Here is a 22,106-nt window from a genome sequence, read left to right as displayed (position 1 = left end):
TATTAACCTGTAACAACATTACACACATGTAGAAATGAAAAATACAGAAAACAAGTAAAAGGAAAATTATTGTAAAAAGTGAAAACTGCAAACGTTCCCTCCTCTTTTTAGTTTTCCACAACTCCCTCCTCCCACAGTTTTTCCCTCGGGGGACGATGGGAGATGCAGCTGGATAACCCCCCCCCCCACACACACACACACACACTCCCATGAACACACACAAACACACTCTCTCTCCATCACTCCCTCCCTCTCTCCTCTCTCTCTCCTATCCATCCCACACTAAAGAACAAATCTCATTTGGTTCCTGAACAGTTGTGCTGCACAGTGAATTCATCGCCACACTCACACACACACACACACACACACTTTCCTTTGCATCATGCAGTTTTTAAACGCTCACACACACATGCTGAGCACAGAATCATCTTGGCAGCAGTAGATCCTGACCATCCTGGATCGGACCCACTGCTGCCAGCTGTGAGCAGTGTGAGGAAAGCGAGGAGGAGAGGAAGAGGAAGAGGAAGAAAAGAGGAGAGGAAGTGCAGAGAGTCAGAGGAGTGTTGATCGAGACGCTTGGAGCTCGCAGCCGACGATGGAGAAAACATGAAGGAGAGGTAAGACTCAACAGGAACCATGTGCACGTGCAAAGTTAGTCAAACTTTTGTCCTTTTTGTCTGAGGGAAAGTTGTTGAGGATAAAGGTGAAGTTGGGAATGATCCACTGATTGGAATGGCATCAGAGTGGATGGAATATATACTACGACAAAAAAGTTACAATAATCTAACTTAAGTACATGGACAGTTTTATGCAGTGTTACAATTACATTTCATTACATCTTTAATTATTCATCTTCAGCTACAACTCAATTACAAATATGTTGACCTGTGTTTAATTATTATTATTAATTACAAATAAATTACACTGATTGTATTTCCCCCTGAGAGTAAATTAAAATTACATTCTCAATTACTAAATTTCAATCACAATTAATCACAGTTACTGAGCCTTTAATCAATTAGCTCATGAAAGTTAGCGTTAGCTTTCTGTTAGCTTCTCTTATGATAACAGGTCAGTTTTGACCCATGTCTTAAATCAGCTGTAAAATGCACACACAAAATATCATCTAATTTGTTTCTCATCTCTTTATTACCTTGTTAGGCTTCTTAATCAATGGAAATATTGGAAATAATACTTATGGTGTGGGCGTTAGATTTAATTACATTGTAAATGACAGGTTTTATAGAATTTCCATGCCAATTACAATTACAAGTCAAGTATATGAACTCAATTACAATTCAGTTACAATTACAACAGCAACTTGTTTTTTTTTTTTTTTCATATTTCTGTCATAATTGTAATTAATTACCAATTACTCAACTACAATTATAATTGACCCAAACCCTGGTTTTAAGCCTTATTCTCATTTAGATGACTTATAATTGAATGTACATGAGATGAACTTAAACACATTGGCATGTTTTTTCTGATTATACAGCCCTGATGGAATAAAGGCTTTTTAACAACGGTCCCTCTGAGTGCCTCACATCCTTTCAAAACTCTAGGTTGGATCCCCAAACTGAAGAGTTTTTCATGCAACTTTCAACTACAAGAAACCCATGCAGCACTCCATGCAACTGTGTTTTTTTTACATTCATAAACAGTTGAATGTCTGTGTGAAAAAGTCGAGCTGGCCTATTTAACGTCTCCTCTGACCTCTTTTCAATATTGACTTCATGAGCTTCCATGGTCAATATCCACATCGTGTGTTTGAACATGAGTGTGGTGTGAATCTGCTTCCATGAAGGCACTTAACATGAACGTATCTAATGCTTGTCCGTTTATCTTAAATGTGTTGTTTTGTGTTCTTAGCGTGCAGGTGGGACGTTGACAATAAGCATGGCGGCCACCAACTCTTCCTGCCACTATTGCCTCCTCTTCCTTCTGTTCCTTGTGACCCGGCTGGTCCTCACCCAGGACCCTTCAGCCAACACGCCCAGTGATGGTGACCCCTTGATAGTCCCCACCGCTCAGGCCAATCAGACAGCAACAGACTCTTTGGAGACCACTCAGAATCCTCCACCAGAGACAGGACTGTCCACCCCCATCAGCGGCGGGGACGCAGACGATGAGGATGGGCCTCCTGTTGGCGGGACCCGTTGTCAGGGTTACTACGATGTAATGGGCCAATGGGATCCTCCGTTCAACTGTAACGCTGGTGTCTTCCTTTACTGCTGTGGAACATGCTTCTACCGCTTCTGCTGCCAGTTCCGCCAGCAGCGACTGGACCAAAACATCTGCTCCAACTACGACACGCCCATATGGGCCAACACGGGCAAGCCCGTGGCCACCCTCACCGAGGACCAGGAAGACCAAGACCGGGACCGCACTCACCTCATCGTCTACATCATCTGCGGCGTGGTGGCCATCATGGTTCTGGTGGGCATCTTCACCAAGCTAGGCCTGGAGAAGAGCCGAGGAGGCAGCGGAGGAGGGGTGGGGACGGCTCAGGCTGACATCAACTCAAGGTGAGGATGTGTGTGTGTGTGTGTGCGTGTGTGTGTGTTTATGGAGAGAGTTCCCTTTCAAAATAGAATGTTAGAGCAAATGCACAGGAGTCTATTTAACTCTCTTTGTGAGGATTTTAATCACCAAACTCAGATTTTATCTTCAAGTAATCTTTGTCTCTACAGTCCTCACAAAGATCGTTTGAGAAAAACTTGTGCGTCTGTGAACATGTCCCCCTTAGTGTCGTTGTGAGACGTTGTGTGACGTGTCTAGAAGTGAATAAGCATGCACATCTGTAGGTGTTTGTGTGTGTTCTCATGCATTTCTGTAATGTTGGAAAGTTGGAAATTCTGACCTCCGCCAAGACGAAAAGGTCTCACAAAGTGTCCCTCACAAACACAGAAACACTTTCACGGTGCACATCTTCACACACAACCTGCCAGCGTGGAGTTTACAACTTCCAACTCTGTGTGTAGATCTTCTAACACGTGTGCATGTGTGTATGTTTGCTTGCAAATGTTCGGATGAATTTCAAATTAACCCAACGTAAAACTAAATGGCAGTGGTAAGCCAATGATCATAGATTAATCATAGATTTAAATACAATAAATGCTGAGTTAAGTCCATTTAAAAGGGAAAGAAGGATATATATAGAGAAAATATCAATAGTTATAGCGATTACATTAGGAAAGGTGATTAAAACACTGCAGTTTCATGCCATTGCTGTCTTTGCATGCAAACATAAATCTCTGGAAAACTCATTTGTCTACAATTCTATTCACTAGCCTTTATTTTTCTTCTGCTCATCATTTCAAAATATGTTTCTAATGTGACATTTTTTTCTGTTTTGGTTTGTGTCATTTTTTTTGTTTCTCCTTTTTTCTTGTTCTTAATCATATGTATTTAACCCTCTGTGTACCATCTGCTTTGCTTTGTAAGCATTACGTATATATGAAATAAAATGTGTAAACAAAACAACAAGCGATCTTTGCTGTAGTAAAGAGGGACATTATTGATCTTCTGTGTGAGAATTCTTTCTTTGTGCTTTTTTTAGACGATAGTTGATCTGTGACAGTCAGCACAGTGAGGTCTCTTTTTTTTAGTATATATATATATATATATATATATATATATATATAATTGGAATTCTGGGAGTTTTCTGATACACATGCAAGCATATGTACACACATGTAACACACACGTCTCCTACTTCAGGACAAATCAATGGTTCAGGGTGTGCATCAGGCAGCACACACATATTATTACCACATTTTACAGCTTTTACATCCGACGGCTAACCCCGGGACAGCCGACACTCCTGCTTCTGTTTGGATTCTACACTCACCTGCCAGAGCGCTTCTGCCCTTTATTCTTTGTATCAATTGTTCTGCTTTGAGTGTACCTCACACACTTTTTTTTTTTTTGTGTTCTTTGCTTTCTGTTTCCTCTTGTTTCGTTCCTCTAGAGCAGGGGTCTGCAACCTTTACTCTGAAAGGAGCCATTTTGTCTAATCTCACCTGGATTAAAATCCTTCTGGAGCCGAAAAAATACCTTCTCAATGAAGAAAATATAGTGTTTAAAATTCTAAACACTTAAAATAGTATAGAATAATGTTGTGAGTTAATGGATTGAAAGGGTTACAAAAAATAACTTGAATTTGATAACACATGATCATGTGATGTCACATGCCAATTGCTCATTTCTTGCAACATATCAAGCATGCATATTGGCAATTAAATAAATCTTTCCCCAAACAAATAAAATCTCTATTTTCTTCCAGAATAGTGTTTTTGTTAGTTTAGTTATCTTAAAATGTATGGTTAGCCACAGGTGCAGGAAAGTTGTTGGTTTGATGAAGTAGGAAGATGGCAGAGTTATTGCACAATGTGATTTATTTTTTAGCTAAACAAATTGTTTTATCATAATTGTATTTGAAGTTAATGTCATCAATCATCTATACCCTCTGTAAGAAAAATAACAATTAATTATTTTTTATTCTTTTAAAGCTATAGGGAGCCATTGCAAAAGAGTCAAAGAGCCACATGAGGCTCCAGAGCCGCAGTTTGCAGACCCCTGCTCTAGAGCAGTGTGTGTGTGTGTGTGTGTGTGTGTGTGTGTGTGTGTGTGTGTGTGTGTGTGTGTGTGTGTGTGTGTGTGTGTGTGTGTGTGTGTGTGTGTGTGTGTGTGTGTGTGTGTGTGTGTGTGTGTGTGTGTGTGTGTGTGCATGGACGCATTTGTCAAAAATTTTTCGAACATCCTGGGAAATCAATTAATAACCTATTTATCAATGCAAAATGATGTCATAACTCTTTGAAAACACATCAAAAGTTCAATATCAGAACAGCAGTCGTTTTTCTTTATTGAACTAGTTCAATAAAGAACCCCCAACCGCCACCTCAACAACATTTTTAACAAAATTGGTTCAAAATTCATTAAAAAGGTCAAAATTGCGATTCTTCTTCAAAACTCAAAACAATAACATAAATTGAGCAATCACATATTATTAAACAGTAATAATAAAGTTCTTTGACTGCAAATGTATTCATTTATGAATTAATTTATTTATGCCATGTCATCCCAAACAATGGGGCGCGCCCCCCAGTTTGGGAACCAATGGAACTGTCCTTTTACAACATATTCATATTCTGACAACCTAATTTTTTCATTTAAAAGTAACTACAATTTCTACAAGATGGGTAAACTTTTAAAATATCAATATGCAGCCTGCTCATCTGAACGTTAACTTTTAGTTTGGGGAAATACCAAGACAAGCAGCCTCAAAGTATCAGGACTTTTTACTAAGCAGCCAGTTAAGACCAACATTTCCATCAAACCCACACGCAAACACGCAGCCTTAAGGACGTTGACTATATAGAAATCTGCTGACTCATCACACAAAATAATGGGTAGAAACTCCTCTCGAGCGTGAAATTGCTGCCCAATAATGGAAGCACTCATTTTGTATGGATTTCAATACAAAATCCCAAATTAGGGTTCGATTTATTGTCAAAAATACAGACTGTGCTCCAGCAACAAGACAAATCATATCAGAAATATGGATCCCTCATGCTTGACTGCTTCGCGTCTCTTTTGCTTTGGGGAAAAAAAATTAAAATGGAAGTTTCCCCACAATTTCATCACCCCCAAATAAGATTTTGAGTTCTTTATCTAGTCAATCATTTAACAGGCAAGGCACTGACTTCCATCTGAAGTGTAGGGTTTTGGGAAGCAGACCGGTCTGGGATCTTAGAAGCCAAAAAGCTTTCGGCGTGTGTGCCTCAGTGAATCTCCTGATGTTCAGGGTTATGTACATTGCTGATAGCGATAGTCACAACATAGCAGAGTCTCCTCCTTTCTTACTACAGGGTGAGCCCAAACACCTCGCTCCAATTTGATGACGCGTTCCCACTTTGATGACGAATTTGACGCGGCACTGAGCTGGAGAAGCCGCGCCTCCATGAAGCTCTCTGCCATGATTGACATGTAAACAGACACGCCCACAAAGGTGAGCATTTCAGCGTCCTTCGCGCAGTGCTATGTATATATTTTCTACAGTCTATATATCAGTGAACGCCCCGCCCCCACGCTCTGTCTCGTGTTTATAAAGCAGCATGAGCTCGGCTATGGAGTGGGTGGGAGGAGGGTGGGCCGTCCCCTAGCCCTACGTCACCGTGCGGGGCGGAGGAAGTCAGTGTCCCGTCTATAGACACGCCCACTCATGAATATGCATGAGTAGGCCACAAATCAGCCTGTTTGTGTAGAGTTGTTCATAAAGTGACTTTTCAGAGGCTAAAACTCTGGAAAACAGCCGAGTTTGGGAAAATAAACCTCAAATACTATGTTTTTGGGGTTCTTAGAACAAGTGGAGATGGGTGAAAAACAACATGATATGAGACCTTTAATGCATCTACCCTCAGTTTGACCATTTCTCCTTCTTGCAATCAGTGGATTTTACGTCTCTCCCTTTAATCCTTTTTTATCTCCACGTGTTTCTTTGATGTTTTTCCTATGTCTTCCCTTCAAGCTTGTATTGAAATCCCACTAACCAGTCTGGATCTCCCATTAACCTAAGTTAGCAAAATAAAAACAACAACCCTCATGTCATACACACATGTCGTGCACACGCACACACACATAGCCAGGATTAATGCTCCCTTCAGGGTAACACCTCACTGAAATAGAAACTCTCTGGATGCATAAACATCTTCCCTCCGTGAGCTCATCTCAACAGATTACCACTCCCTCCTGGAGATTAAACAAATTTCACAGATGATTACAGCTTTAACGGTTCTGGTTGCTGTTAGCCTGCTGACATTAATCTCAGGTCCAATTGTGTATATGCATCTGGGACCTGCTATGAAGCACTAAAACATGCACCCAGATATCAAAACACCAATACCAGTTACCAATTATTTACTTTTTTTTTTTTTTTTTTATAACTTTTTCTCTCTTACTCTTTAGAAAGTGGTTTTACCTGTCAGGAATATCACCAGTTTTCTCAAATTGGTTCAAGTTCAAATCCCAAGTACTGTAATTCCCTTCTTACATACCATTTAACTCATCAGCCATAAATCCCAGTGCTCAGTAGCTCCAACCATGCCATGTCCGTGCCATGATCCCCAGCCAACAATAGGGAACACAGAGCACCGCCTCAGGTCACACACGTAGCCAGACAGGAGCTGGATCATCACTGAGAGAGTAAATAAACATCAGTGACCTTCAGGATTCAACACACATGCACACACTGGTTGTGATTTATAGCTCAATCATCATTAAGATGATGATGATGATGATGATGATATTTAGGTTCCATGAGAACGTTGATAGAACACAGCACTCACCTGACACAAAGTGTGAGAGACCAACAGGGTGGTAGCACAGGTCACAGGGTTTGAATTGTGAGTGAGTGACTAAGAAGTCTGTAAGTTATTAGCCATTAGCCAAAAAAATGTGTTACATCAATTACCCAAAATTATTTTGCAACATAGGAGCATCACTCGAGAAAATGTGTGGGTCGTGTAGGTGTAGTCTTCCACGTCACAAGGGGGCAGTAAAGTGAAATCAGTATATTTTCAATTATTTAAGGGCCCATGTTAAGCTAAATCAACTTTTCTGTGCTTTAAACATCATAAAGTGCTATTAGGGCTTCATACACATGCCCAAAGTGTTTTTTTCATTGATTCTCTCAATCATTAGTTAGAGGGTGATTTGCTCCTTTCTTACTACAGGGTGAGCCCAAACACCTCGCTCCAATTTGATGATGCGTTTCCACTTTGATGACAAATTTGATGCGGCACTGAGCTGGAGGAGCTGCGCCTCCAGGAAGCTCTCTGCCGTGACATGTAAACAGACACGCCCACGAAAGTGAGCATTTCAGCATTGTTCGCACAGCGCTATGTATGTATTTTCTAGTCTATATATGTATCAGTGAACGCCCCGCCCCCACGCTCTGTCTCGTGTTTATAAAGCAGCATGAGCTCGGCTATGGAGTGGGTGGGAGGAGGGCGGGCCGTACTCTTGCCCTACGTCACCGTGCGGGGAGGAGGAAGTCAGTGTCCTGTCTATAGACACGCCCACTCATGAATATGCATAAGTAGGCCACAAATCAGCCCGTTTGTGTAGAGTTGCTCAGAAAGTGACTTTTCTGAGGCTAAAACTCTGGAAAACAGGCGAGTTTGGGAAAAACAACCTCAAATACTCTGTTTTGGGGGTTCTTAGAACAAACGGTGAAAAATACCGTAATATATGACCTTTAAAAAAAGTGTCTATTTGTACAGTTGCTGTACGGACAACCCCCGGTGCTATTGGTATGGTTACCGAAGTACGTAGCATCTTAGGGTTAAGTTTAGGGTTAGGTTATAACCCAATATCGTGACAATTTTTAGGGTTAGGGTTAGGGTAAAGTTTAGTCTCAGTCATGCAACCCAAACTGGACAATGACATGAGTAAGTAGGCCACAAATCAGCCTGTTTGTGTAGAGTTGCTCAGAAAGTGACTTTTCAGAGGCTAAAACTCTGGAAAACAGGCGAGTTTGGGAAAATAAACCTCAAATATTCTGTTTTTGGGGTTCTTAGAATAAATGGAGATGGGTGAAAAATAACATGATATGAGACTTTTAAACATAGATTTAGTGCACAAATTTCTTCCAATTCACTGAATATCCTTTTTTAGATTGAATGAAAGTCAGAATCATATCAGATTGTATAGATGACATGCAGAGAGTTATGGGTTGTCCTACTTGGGTAAATTGATTTACAAAAAGAACCAATCAGCATCAACTGTCTGGACCTACAGGTATTAGCAGAAACATTGGGAAAATGTAGAAATCTGAGCAAATCCGTCATTAAAAAGCTTAATTTTAGCATTTTCATTGGTGGAAATACATCCATGAAATAAAGAAAAAAGTGTATGTGTTAAACTGGAATTAGCATCTGATCACACAGTGCATATATATCTATATATGAGTCCAGAACCTTCATGTTGTTTTCTTTCTTAATCCTATGTTAAGGTTTTTCTTTTATTCAGACAACTTTTTTTCAGGAAATTGACTTTGATGTTTCGACTGTCAGGAGATCATAAAACAACTTCAAAAAAAAGTTGTCTGAATAAAAGAAAGACCTCAACACAGACATATGAGACTACTAAAGTCAGACTGTGCACTGTCTATGGCTGATATATTTGTCTTTCCAATCAACACATACTGTATGGTTTTAGTCCTTATCCTGACCCGGACAGCACAGTGATCACGTCAATACTAATATGCCTCAATCAGCTGTGCATGCACTGTACATCACATGCTGACTACCTCAGCGTAGGATCCATATCTTTAATGTGTGTGTACGCTGCTCGAGCTCTTTCCACGCCTCATGTTATGTAATCAAGGACATTGTAACTTAAATGATTTGGCTTCTCGGGCCGGATTCAGAGCAGACAGATAGGCAATACTCAATAGAGCCTGAGCTAACATATGGACTGTCACCACACGCAACAAATGGGATCGCTCCATTTTACCTCCCTCTTCATTTTGTGCACGCAAAGAACCCAAACGGGTTGGGATTTTGGTCACGTTAGGATTTCAAAGGAATTTGTTGCATTCGTTTTAACTGGAGGCCATCACCGTTTAGAGAAGATGAAGAACAAAACACATGACTACTTCCGTGTAGACACTTAATACACCTAATATTGAGCATGTAACAACAAAGTAGAGAGAGACTGAATTAACCTGATTTTGTTCTCTTGCCACGTTGCGTGACATTTTAACACAAACTTTTCTTCTTCCTCTTGTTAAACTGCTAAAAACAAATGCTGTATTTGCATTGCAGATCTTTAGTTGACACACGATGCCTGTGACTCAATGACGTCATTTTGTGCACGCACAAAACCTTTGGCAGTAACCTTACCTTATATCATGTCTGCTGGAAACACTTGTGAAAAACTACTTCTTAACCAAAAAGTGGAAAATGTTAAAAAAAAAAATACAAAAAGTTGGATCCAGTTTTTATTCTCCCACTTCACTAGCTTTCAATCACTCACTAGCAGGGTTTCCATTACAGTTCTTTGTAAAATGAAAGCGATATTTCTAAATGTCAACAAATCATATTTGCGCTTTGAATGTGTTTCCGTTGAAGGTTGTTTTGGAGCGTCGTAACTCCAGTGAAATCTCATCCTGCGAGACTTCGCTGCAGGAAGATGGACTCCAAACCTCCTTATGACACTCCACATTCCTTTGTTGTTTGCTGTCTAATGTGGCAGTAATCATTTTTAGGTACAATACAAAGAAATGTCTCGGTTTCCTCTTCTGTCCACACGTACTGCGCCATGTGACCAGCTACGTCATGTCATGTGACGTGTAATTGCGGAAAAAGTGTTTCCATTGCGCTTTTGCGATAAATTTCAATATCAAAATGCATGAAAAACCTCATGAAAGAGTAAAAACTTTTTAGCAGTATTTCAGTGTTTTTTAAAAAAATCACTTTCTGGGCAGTTGCCTGGATGCGCGACCATGTTGGAGGTAAGCAGGTGTTGACACTACATGTTGGAGGCTCACAGAGGTGTACTCTGCGATCTTAGATTCCAGCGAATCAAATAGTTATAGTTCGTTAGATGCGACTACTCTGGACCTCGAGCCTTGGATTGCTACGTCGGCTACATCCAGCGGCCTAGGAAGCAGCGGAGCCTCGTACCAGTGGTGTCCGCCAGCGTAGGAGACGTAAGAGGTGTGATCGGGAACAGGAGCGGGGCTACCGACCAAGTTAAAAGCTAATCGTCAGAGAACGCTGCTTCCCATTCTGCGTTCTAATATCCGTTCCCTGGAGAAGAAACTGGACGACCTGAAGCTGGATTTAAATGCAAGACGGGAGATGAGGGGGGCGGTGTTTGCTTAAACGCCAATAACAACGGTGAGCTAGTCTCATAGTCACTGCTCTCCTGATGTAGAACTACTGACTATAAAATGCAGACATTGTTCTTCCTGATCTGTTATAACTTTTGGCCGTCTATAAAACTCCACGTTTTTCACGGTCTGACCAATTAGTACAGCCAAAAACACGGCAGTAGTTCACCATTTCCTCTCAAAATTTGGGATTTGCTCGTTTGTGTGCAGTTTGTAAACCTGCTGCTTATCTCCAAAATGGCGACTTCCGGGTTGGTGAGGCGGTTGATGACGAGCCGTGGAAACCCTCTATAGCGCTATTTAGATTTTGAGCGTTTCCAAGGGTAACGGAAACCCAGCAGCTTCTGTCACCTTCCACCAACGTGTACATGTAAGCTTGTGCATGTGTGTTGTGAACAAAGGTGTCAAGGTGACCGTGAGTGTGTGCGCTCGGTAATCCATCCCAAAGTCACAGTGCAGGGAAGCAAACAGAGCTGGCAACTTCCACCCTGCAGCCCCTTTTACCTGCCTGTGTGCAGACATGCACACACACGTACAATGTGGGTCATTGCCCACTGACTCCAGGCTTTGGCTGTTTAAAGCCCACTCTGTGCAGCGATGGCTGATCAGCTTTTGCAGCTTTTCAGCAACGACGTAGCGTGACAAAGACTCACAGCCCTCTGTCCGTCACAGTCATAATCATATCAGTCAGAAATAAAGTTCACAGGGCCAGCAGTCGCTCAGCTTTTTGTTCATCCTTCTTTCACAAACGTCTGTGGCTTCAAACTGCAGCGCAGCAATCGTCAAAACATACTGTAACTATACGCTTTGAAAAGTTTTCACTCAGCAGAGAACAGCTTTTCCTCCATTTCAAGGTGATTGAATAAATAAATATTGTTTGGCTGATTAGAGGGAGAGGAACGCTAGCGTGTTTATGAAAAAGAGCTACGAAAATACTGAGTCACCCAAGAGATAAAAAGTAACACCAGACTGTGTTTGCTACTCAAGAAGAAAAAAAAACTTTTTTTATCTTTAGAGGAAATTGAAAATTAGCACATGGAGTTTCCTGGACTGATGGGAAAACTGTAGAACACTTGTGTCAAACTCAAGAACTGGGGGCCAAATCCAACCCTTTAGACCATGAATTTGGCCCCTCAGGAGACAGTAAAAATGACAGAAAACATAAATTATTATGTAAAATACCAAATAATCCAGTTGTAGATATCTGAAATTCTACAATATGTTTTGTGGGCTTGCAGTTTTCCTTTGTTTACATCACATGAATGCAGTCATTTTTCATTGCAAATTGTAAAAATAACTCCCCAAATCTTGCAATTCCACAAAATATCTTTAAATTACACAAAAATTGGTTATAAAATCAATAATCTTTGAAGTGAAGATCAGGCAGGGACTGATTTTAAAAACTAGGGCACAATGACTTTTAAAATGTTTTTTTCCCCAACCAATAATTAAAACTGGTCCGTATTTGGCCCCTGAACTACAGTGAGTTTGACACCCCTGATATAAAAGGTAACAGAAGAAAAATAAATAAATAATAACTCTTTATTTAACAACCTTTAACACAAAACTGCATAATTTGTCATTCGTGACCAGTGAAGGGCAGTAGCGCATTACTGTAATCTGATTACTTTTCCCAATTAACGAGTAAAGTACGGGATTATAATTATTATTATATTATATTATTATTATTATTATTATTAAGTTATTTTCCCGCAAGCAGGCTGCATTACTGCGTTACTAAATGAAACAGTTTGATGGGATTAGATTCTTGATGGATGTTTTGTAGATAACTCTGACTTGAGGACTGTTTACTACGTTTCAGGTTGTCTAAAACCACCAAGTTGTTGTGTTCATGGATTGCAGTGAAAACACAAAAGTGCTACAAGTTTATCCTTTTGCCTTCAACAAACTATAAACCCTCAAAGTTGACCAAATATTTTTAATTTCTGCTGCATTTTCCAATGCTTGTAGTCCTCAATAGTTTGTGTTTCTCTCGTGTCGGCCGTTTTTCATGCAGGTCGTTTGGTTTCTATGAACCTTCGACCGGATCTAACAATGCACTTCATGGACGAGATGTCAAAATGTATCTATTCTGATGAAACAACAACTCACAAACTGGACTGTGAGTGATTGGAAACTGATTGGACGACCAATTAATGCAAAATGACAGGTTCACTCCCCACAAAACATTAATTTATAGATGGATTAGAAAAACAACTGACAACAGCAAACAGTCACTTTCAGTTAACCCTGCGATTTCATAAAAAGTTGAAAAAAATAAAATAAAATTTTACAAAACAATGGCATCAATGTTATCAGCCTTAAAATGTTAAACAGAAAACACACAAACATAGAACTAGTAACAAGCACATTATTAGCTCAATGACTTGTGTCCATACACATTAAAATCTATATTATAAATTAATTGTGTTCTTATGGGGTGCCAATTGTAAAGTTGTGTATGCTAAAATAAACAGTAACTTTTTGCAACAGATAGCTTTTAATGTTACTTTTGGCCAGATTTACAGCAATATTTGTGAAATGTGTGATATTTCTTTTCTCATAAATATATAATGTCAATGTTGAATCTAAATGTAAATGTTGAATCTAAATGTAAATGTTAAATCTAAATGTCAAATGTTAAATTTAAATGTCATGGGTGAAACTAAATATTTAGCTAATATGCTAAGTCACCGAAAGTACCAAAATAAAAGCTAATTTTAGTGTATTTGCATATTAGCTAAATATTTAGTTTCACCCGTGAAATTTAGATTTAAACTTTAGATTTAATATTTAAGATTTACATTTAACATTTAGATTTAAATTTAACATTTAGATTTAGATTTAACATTTATGATGTACATTTAACATTTAAATTTAACATTTAGGTATAGATTTAACATGTAGAATTTACGTTTGAAATTTAGATTTAACGTTTAGATTTAGATTTAACGTTTAGATTTAGATTTAACACTTACATTTAACATTGACTCTATATTTTTACGAGTAAAATAATATTATAAATTTCAGAAGTATTGCTGTAAATCTGGTCAAAAGAAACATTAAAAAATTTACATTTTTGTTGCAAAAAGTTGCAATAAGTTGCTGTTTATTTTAGCATGCGCAACTTTACAATCGGCGCCCCATACGTTCTTAAAAAAACCAAAGAATATATTAATCAATAGTTTTCATTGTTGTAGGACATTGAAGCAGGAGAATAACTACAATATGTTGGATTGAATTTTAGTCCAAATGTAGCCTTGGGCAACGGCAGGATCGATGACGTATCCATTTCTGGGAGGATGTACAGTGCACATGCTGCACTCTTCTTCCTGGGTTCACATTAAAGCGATTAGTGCAGTGCTGCTGTACGCGGCCAGCGTAGATCTCTGCGTAGGTATCGTCAGAGTTTGCTTTTTCTGTCCACTGCATGACGTATGAAGGTGATCAGTGCATAGTAATTGTTAGAGATCATTTGCAAAGTCTCATCTCAATGTAGCTCTAATGTGATGAGAAAGAAGAGAAGAACCAATGATGACAGTTACATAAGTATTTACTGTACTATTCATGGATTGGATTGTCTTTGGATCACTAATGAAATACAGTATATTATATGTTTGTACATTTAATTCAGGGAATATATGAGAAATGCCCCCCGAGAACTTTGTTCAGTTGAGCCTGATCCGACTTGAGATCAATGCATGAATTTTGGGTATGTATCTGTTATAATTACTATATATTTAGCAAGATGTTGTCGTCCAGTTTGATGACCAGTGGAGTTGTCTACTTAGGCAATAAATGCTGGATTCCAGCATCAGTAGACCTGGTGTGTTATTTATGCGCAAATGAACATTGGCAAGAAATGATAGAAGTGCATTTATTTATTGTTGTCCTTCTTACTTCACCTGCCTCTGGTGGTGTAAATTGGTACTGCATTGTGCAGAATCTAATGTTCTTTCGACAATGTGTTTTGCAGTTTACTTAATATTGTAAATAAGAGAGAACTAGACATACTGTTTTGTATTTATTGGTTAGTGGAAATGTATATAAAATAAAACTTTATTTAACGTTTATGTATTACCAGTTAAAAAATTTACTTTTTTTGCACGATTGTATGTCTTATTTATTGTTATACTCCTTTAAGGACATTTCTTTAAATAAAACTCTTTAAATTGACCACATGAATGTCTGTGATTAACTAACGATAAATATTGAATTTAACTTAAGACTTATTATATAGTAGTTTGACCAAAATGACATGTTACTCATTTGTGGTCTTGACTGATTTGGACTGCTACCCTTTTTGTTGTCTCATCATTCATAAAATTAAAAAAAGAAATATATATATATATATATATATATATATATATATGTATACTTTTTTATTACCAGTTTTAATAAACATTATGCTTTGTCTGTTTTTTTAACACGTCACAGAAAATGTGATCATGCACAAAGTATTTGTGGTCAAACTAACACAGAAAGTCATCCACAAGGTCACCAACGCAAAGAAACAGTAGCAGTACACATGGAAAACTAAGCACTTTGGACAGGAAGTGGGATTACGCAGTTGACGTCAAACCAGCCTCATGCTAGCCACATTATATGTGCAGGAGATGCTTTTTGTCATGTTGGACACACACGCACACACACACACACTGACACCTATGATATGTTATCAGAGAACCAGCCGGAGGGACTCGCCTTTTCTACAAGGTCTGTTGGGTGTGAACATGTTGCTCTTAGCTGGAGTTGTCAGGTGGTGGGTGTGTGTGTGCGACTAACTTTACCTAGAGTCAAAGTCCCCACATTGCAAAGCTACTAATAATCATTGATTCAAACACAAAGCGTACAACCACTGACAACTATTGTGTCCTCCCACATGAGGACAGGACGTACCACATGACCTTGTGTTTAAACCATATGCGGAGCTTGAGGTTCTGGCCAGGGGTGGGGGCAAAAGAAAAAATATAATTAAATATACAGATCGTCTCAAGAATTCAGCAACAGAAGAAGAACCAACCTAAAATCAGAAAAGTTTGGGACCATACTACTCACCTGAGGTAGAACTAACATCTGTGATATGAAACTAATAGCAATGGCGCTTGAAATATTTGTACATTATGTACGTTATATTAAACTCCGCATATGGTTTTAACGATAATTATCTATCTATAATGCAAGAAAGGTCTGTGTGTGTCTGTGGAGCGAATATCTCCCAGACGCAGTGTCTGATCGACCTGAAACTTTGTCGACGGCTTCCAAATGCCCCAAGTGTGTGCATCCGTAATTTTGGAGTCATTTGGTCATTCCAAAACCAATTTAAAACCAATTTGAAATGACTAATCCACACTGTGGAACTCCTGACAAACATTGTTTTAGATCACTGACGATGTCATCAACAGAGATGTCATCAGAGTTCCTCTCAGAATGTTCAAACCGATGATGTCATCATCAGTGACTTCATCATCAGTGTCATGCTAATGCTAAGCTAATGCAATGTGACTCAGTTTGTCTGTACACGATAACTTGCAAAGTTATGAACGGATTTTGATTACATTTTCAGGAAATGTTGATAATGGGTCAAGGAACAGCTGGTTATATTTTGGTAATGTTCTGGCTACCACAAAAAAAATATAGATATATGTATTTTATTTATTTTCCCATCCACACTGTGGAACTCCTGTTAATGTCAATATGAATACATACCGCTGACAAGCACTGTACTCATTTCTTTAATTTAAACATCCCTATGACTGATGTTTTGTGTGAATATTTCTGCCTTGTTCTTTGTGTTAATCCTAAATGAAAATAAAAAAAACACTGCTTCTGTTGCCCTGTGGAGTTCCATCAATAAGTGTACCCATAAAGAGAAATTGCATTGCAGAATCCGATGCGTCCATGTAGTTCATGGGGTGAAATTCAGGAAATAGAACCAAGAGCTCATGAATGAAACATACAGTCAGTCGATGGGGCTAAAAATTGTGAAAAAGCCAGAACAAACTTTACTGTAACATCAAGTCCTTTGCTGTCCCTGCTCTGCCTGAATGTAGTCAATAGCAATGCAAATAAGTGTTAAGTGTGTATCACTTATTTTGTCGTCATAATTCTGAGTCCCAGGAGAATCCTACACTGGACGCCTCCATATTTACTTCCGTAAAGACCGTACGTGCCTATGGGGTCATGTGTCACCTTAGGACCTCTTCTGCTCATATGGGTTTACGGCTACTTCAGGTTCGCATCCCGTTCATACTCCAAACTGATTGAAGACGCATTTAATGTGTAATAAGAACGACCACATGAAAAAATCTGATTTTTTGTATAAATCCGAATTGTGCATTAAGACCTGCAGTGTGTACTAGGGATGCACGATTATGGCCAAAATGATAATCACAATTATTTTGATCAATGTTGTAATCACTATTATAATCACAATTTATCATGTAAACGATGAAAAATCTGTATCTCTTTTGCACTACTTAAAAAAACAAAACAATATAAGAACAGTTTACAGTGCAAAATGAAGCACTGTAAACCAAAAAAGAGAAATTAACCCCAGAATTTCAAATATACCAAGGGTTAACTGAATAAATACACTATTACAGAGTGCTTTCATGAAATGCAACTCATTGGAAACAATTGCAGCTCACAGCTCCCATCATTCCACCAAATTACTCAAAGCTGCTGCTGACTAATGGTTGCAAAAGTGCCTGATTTGATATGCAGCAAAACCCACATTTTAAAGGTAAATATTGTCGCGATCAGGTTAATTTAATCGTGGCATCCAAATTCGTGATCGCGATTAAAATTTAATGAAGTGTTCAGCCCTAGTGAGAACGTAGTGACTGTGTTGTTTCATACAATCATGAAGTGTGAATGTAAATACGCTCAGCTTCAGTTTGCATGACATGCATGTGTAGATTAATATTTTCAGCCCAGCAATACTTATATGCATGCAATCCATCCCGTGCACACTTTTGGAGAACCTGCAAGCCTGAATTAGGATGTTTGACCCAGCACTAATCAGAATGCCAAATATATATTATGTGTGTGTGTGTGTGTATGAAGCCTATGGTATAATAGTGATTATTGTGGTCTGTAGGACACTGACGGAGCTGCTGAAGCAGCAGGGAGCCGAGGTGAGCTCAATGGAAACTGCTACGGCCAATTCTCCCAGTGGAGGAAGAGCTAACGGAGTCTCAGCCAGGATGCTGCGAAGCAAAAGTGGTGAGAGCACACACACACACACACACAGACACACACAAAGAGAGATAATCCAGTCTCTATTTAACTGACCTTTTCATTACTTGTTAATTTCTTAATTCCAAATTCCCTAAAACTTTTTTTGCAACCCTCCACCTTTTCCCCCTCAATTTACATTTTTGCTCTTTGTACCGATTTACTTTCTCTCCTAATAAATGAGACAATGTAGATTCTTCTAATGTGGCTGACTAAATTATTCAGAGTGGCCACACTAAAGAGCAATACATGAACCACATCAAATGCACTGATTTCCTCTAATACTGGATCATCAAAGAGGTTTTATTCCAGAAATCTGTTTGATGTGTATTTGAGACTAAATGTGCTGACTTTGATGTATTAAAACTTGATTCTAATTCTATTAAACAGTGATAATCCATACAACTTGGTGATTACTTGTACAGGACATGCAAAAACTGACAACAAATCAAACAGAGAGTGAATTTCCTTTTTGCAAAATAACAAATATATTGGCAAATACATAATTCAGCAACATAATTATGGAAGTTGACCCTCTGATCTTCATACGGGAGTAGACGAAAGAATCCCACAGAAATCCCACTAAATCGAGACAAAATGCTCCCTAATAAAACTCACAAAGCAAAAATATTTCAACTGGTATATTATTATTCTATTTTAATTAACTTATGGGAGTGCATAGATTTTTTTTATGAGTAAACAAACTGTAGAATAGATTTTATTGTGCAACATCATTGCTTTATGTTTGAAACTAAAATATAGCTCAGAGATAGGCAGCTTTTATCACAGTGGCTGCAAAAATCTAATCGTTTTGATCCCAGGGAATGTTATCAACAACATTCATGTTTGCATTTCGAATAATTACCAATTTAAGAATCATTACAGGAGAGAACAAAGAGTTTGTGTAAGTTTATGTTGTGTTTTTGGAGTCATTTTGTGTAATTCTGTTGTCATTTTGTACATTTATCTTTCATCACTCATTTTATGAGTCATTTTGTGTGTTATTGTTGTCTTTTTTTTATGTTTTTAGAGTCATTTTTGTGTAGTGTGGTAACTGTGGTTGTCATTTTGTATATTTTTCTGTTAATTCTATGTATATTTGTAGTCGTCTTGTTTGCGTTTTGAAATAGTTTTGTGTATTTTGTCGTCCCTTGTGTATTCTCATTCTAGGACTTTTTCTGTCATTTTTTTGTGTTTTGGGAATTCATTTAAGCATTTAATTTGGGCTCAACATTAAACCGAGGGCTGTACGTGGCTTATGTCTGACGTGAGATGTTTTTTAACGACTAAAGTATTTCACAGAGTGTTGAGTTAAAGATCAGATAAGGCAGATGTTGTCCCCTGCTTGTGTTTCTGTTCAAATCTCTCAAATTCTCCTGTTCAGTCACGGTGACATCACACAGTGCATCAGTGCTACAATAAGTTGTGTGTGTTTATTTGGGGGAAATGGATGCACAATAGAACATCTATGTCTGTGAGCAGAACACGTGCACTGTGCACAACTTTAGCGCGTGTTTGCAGCACGTACAGTACTTGTATAATGAGTATGTTAATGTAAGCAGGCTGGGCCCCTACAGGCAGCATGTGCCCCTTCCCTACATTGTCTTCCTACGTGCAGCCGGCCTGCATCAGATCCTGATTTAGAGCAGGTATGCCGCTCTCCGAGCCCAGTGGCTGTGTAGAAGCCCATCGTTTCTGGTAGAACACAACAGCAGCTGACCTTATACGTGTTTGTCCCTGCATGCATATGGATTAGTATGCGTTGGTGTGCGCCTGCATGTGATTAGGGCTGGAAGAGAGTTTGATGTGAACACCCCCCTGGAGCTTCTATCCCTCATCTTTCACCAACTAGAAATTCACACCCTGCTAATTACATGTTACTACATACAATATGAGCCATGCAGATCCATTGATCATGTACACTTGAAAAGGGCAACAAATGTACTAGCTGGAGTTAACCTTAAACAAGTGGATGGTGTTTGCTGGGCAGCAGAGCGCCTGCAGGGAAGTAGAAAAGTGCAACATGCAAATAGCAAGAAAGCAATGATAACACAAAGAACATGTCAAGCAGCATCCTTGGTGAGTTAAGCACAAGGTCAGATGTAATGAATGTGACTTTAGTTTCTTATATTTAGTCTTTGTTATATGCAGGGATAGGACGCACTGTGGTGCAGTGGTTAGCAGGGGTGGAAAGGGACGAATTACATTTACTCTCTTACTTTACTGTAATTGAGTAGCTTTTTTGTGTACTTCTACTTTTTAGAGTACTTTTTAAAATCTGTAAATTTACTTTTACTTACCGTATTTTTTGGACTATAAGGCACACCGGTTTGTTATTATTATTATTATTATTATTATTATTATTATTATTATTATTAAGGCTCATTAAGCGAAACAAAATAGTCAGATAAGTCAAACTTTTTTTCAACTCATTAACTATAATTCTCAACATTGTTCAGGTTTAATACATAAAATATAGAACGATACACTCACTTTTTCAGTTCAGTAAGGAGTCTGACTACGGTAGCCCTGAAGAGCCAAAAATCCATCAAGCAGTGCAGCTTCATAGTTTACCAAAGTTGTACTAAAACATGTTGACATATTAATTTCATACATAAGGCGCACCTGATTATAAGACGCACTGTCGATTTTTGAGAAAATTAAAGGATTTTAAGTGCGCCTTATAGTCCGAAAAATACGGTAAGTACATTTTGTTTCAAGTAACAGTACTTTGCTACATTTTAAATAGATTCTGTTACAGAGTAAAATAAATCCCGCACGCGGACCGGAGTCTGCTACATTTGAGCTATCGAACGTACCCTAGAGCTGTTGTTAGGATCAGTGTGTATATGTCTATGGCCTACTCTGTTCATTCACGTGTCGTCACTCACATTGCGACAAAGCGAGAGCGCAAAGTTCTGATGGAGAGCAGGAAACTTGAGAATCTGCCGTCTGAAATCATCAAAATGCCCATGTTTTGTGTAGTTTTACGGCTGCTCCAATCGTTCTAACCGAGAATAGGAAAAGAGATTTTATAGAGTACATAAGATTGTCGTTCACAAAGGTGAGAAATCTAAAAAGCTCACAGAACAACGCCGTAAAGAGTGGATTTTATACTTACGTCTGCGGTCGGGAGGAGCAGAGTCTGCTGCACTGTATATATATATATATATTTATATTTATCCTATTTATCCTTTATTCTCTATCTATCCTTTATTTATCCCTCATCCTTTATATTTATCATTATTATTATTATTATTATTGTTGCTGGGTTGTTCTTTGTTTTTTTTTATTTATTTATTTATTTATTTATTTATTTATTTTTTTTGTTGTTGTTTGTTTTGTGCACCAACTACCAAGATAAATTCCTTGTACTGTCCTTAAAACTGTACATGGCCATTAAAATCATTTCTGATTCTGATTCTGATTCTGATTGTGCGCCTCGTCTTCCAACCCTAACCCTAACGCTCGCCGCCCCAAAAAAAAAAACAAAAAGTAATTAAGTAACGTTTACTCTGAGTACATTTTAAGTGAGCTACTTTTTACTTTTACTGGAGTAGATTTTTACACCAGTAACTTTACTTTTACTTAAAGTAAAATGTATTCAAAGGAACAGTACTTTTACTTCAGTAGATTTTTTTCTGTACTCTTTCCACCCCTGGTGGTTAGCACATCAGCCTCACAGTAAGAAGGTTCTAGGTTTAAGCCCTGGGGTGGACACTCGGGTCCTTTCTGTGTGGAGTTTGCATGTTCTCCCTGTGCTTGTGTTTGTCGCTTCCTCCCACAATCCAAAAACATCACTGTTGGGTTGATCAGAGTTTCTAAATTGCTTGTAGGAGTGAATGGGATTGATTGTCTGTCTGTGTGTTGACCTGTGATGGACCGGCGCCCTTTTCAGGGTGTACCCCAACCTAACGCCTGATGAAAGCTGGAGATAATCAGAAAATGTGTGGATAAGCATGATTTT

The 22,106-nt window shown here is 38.6% G+C and overlaps 1 protein-coding gene across 1 annotated transcript in view; it reads left to right on the top strand.

Annotated features, from left to right (window-relative positions):
* The first annotated feature begins 1,899 nt into the window (after positions 1-1,899).
* Positions 1,900-22,106, top strand: part of shisa8b (shisa family member 8b) — a 37,349-nt gene continuing 17,142 nt past the window's right edge. Inside the window, exons 1-2 of the mRNA XM_028476806.1 lie at positions 1,900-2,528; positions 18,003-18,127. Coding sequence (XP_028332607.1) covers positions 1,900-2,528; positions 18,003-18,127 — 754 coding nt within the window. The remainder of the gene's footprint in view (positions 2,529-18,002; positions 18,128-22,106) is intronic.

The sequence above is a fragment of the Gouania willdenowi genome, chromosome 19, assembly GCF_900634775.1.
Source record: "Gouania willdenowi chromosome 19, fGouWil2.1, whole genome shotgun sequence".
Lineage (NCBI taxonomy): Eukaryota > Metazoa > Chordata > Actinopteri > Blenniiformes > Gobiesocidae > Gouania > Gouania willdenowi.
Note: the sequence above shows the minus strand (reverse complement) of the source record. Positions and strands in the feature narration are given on the sequence as shown.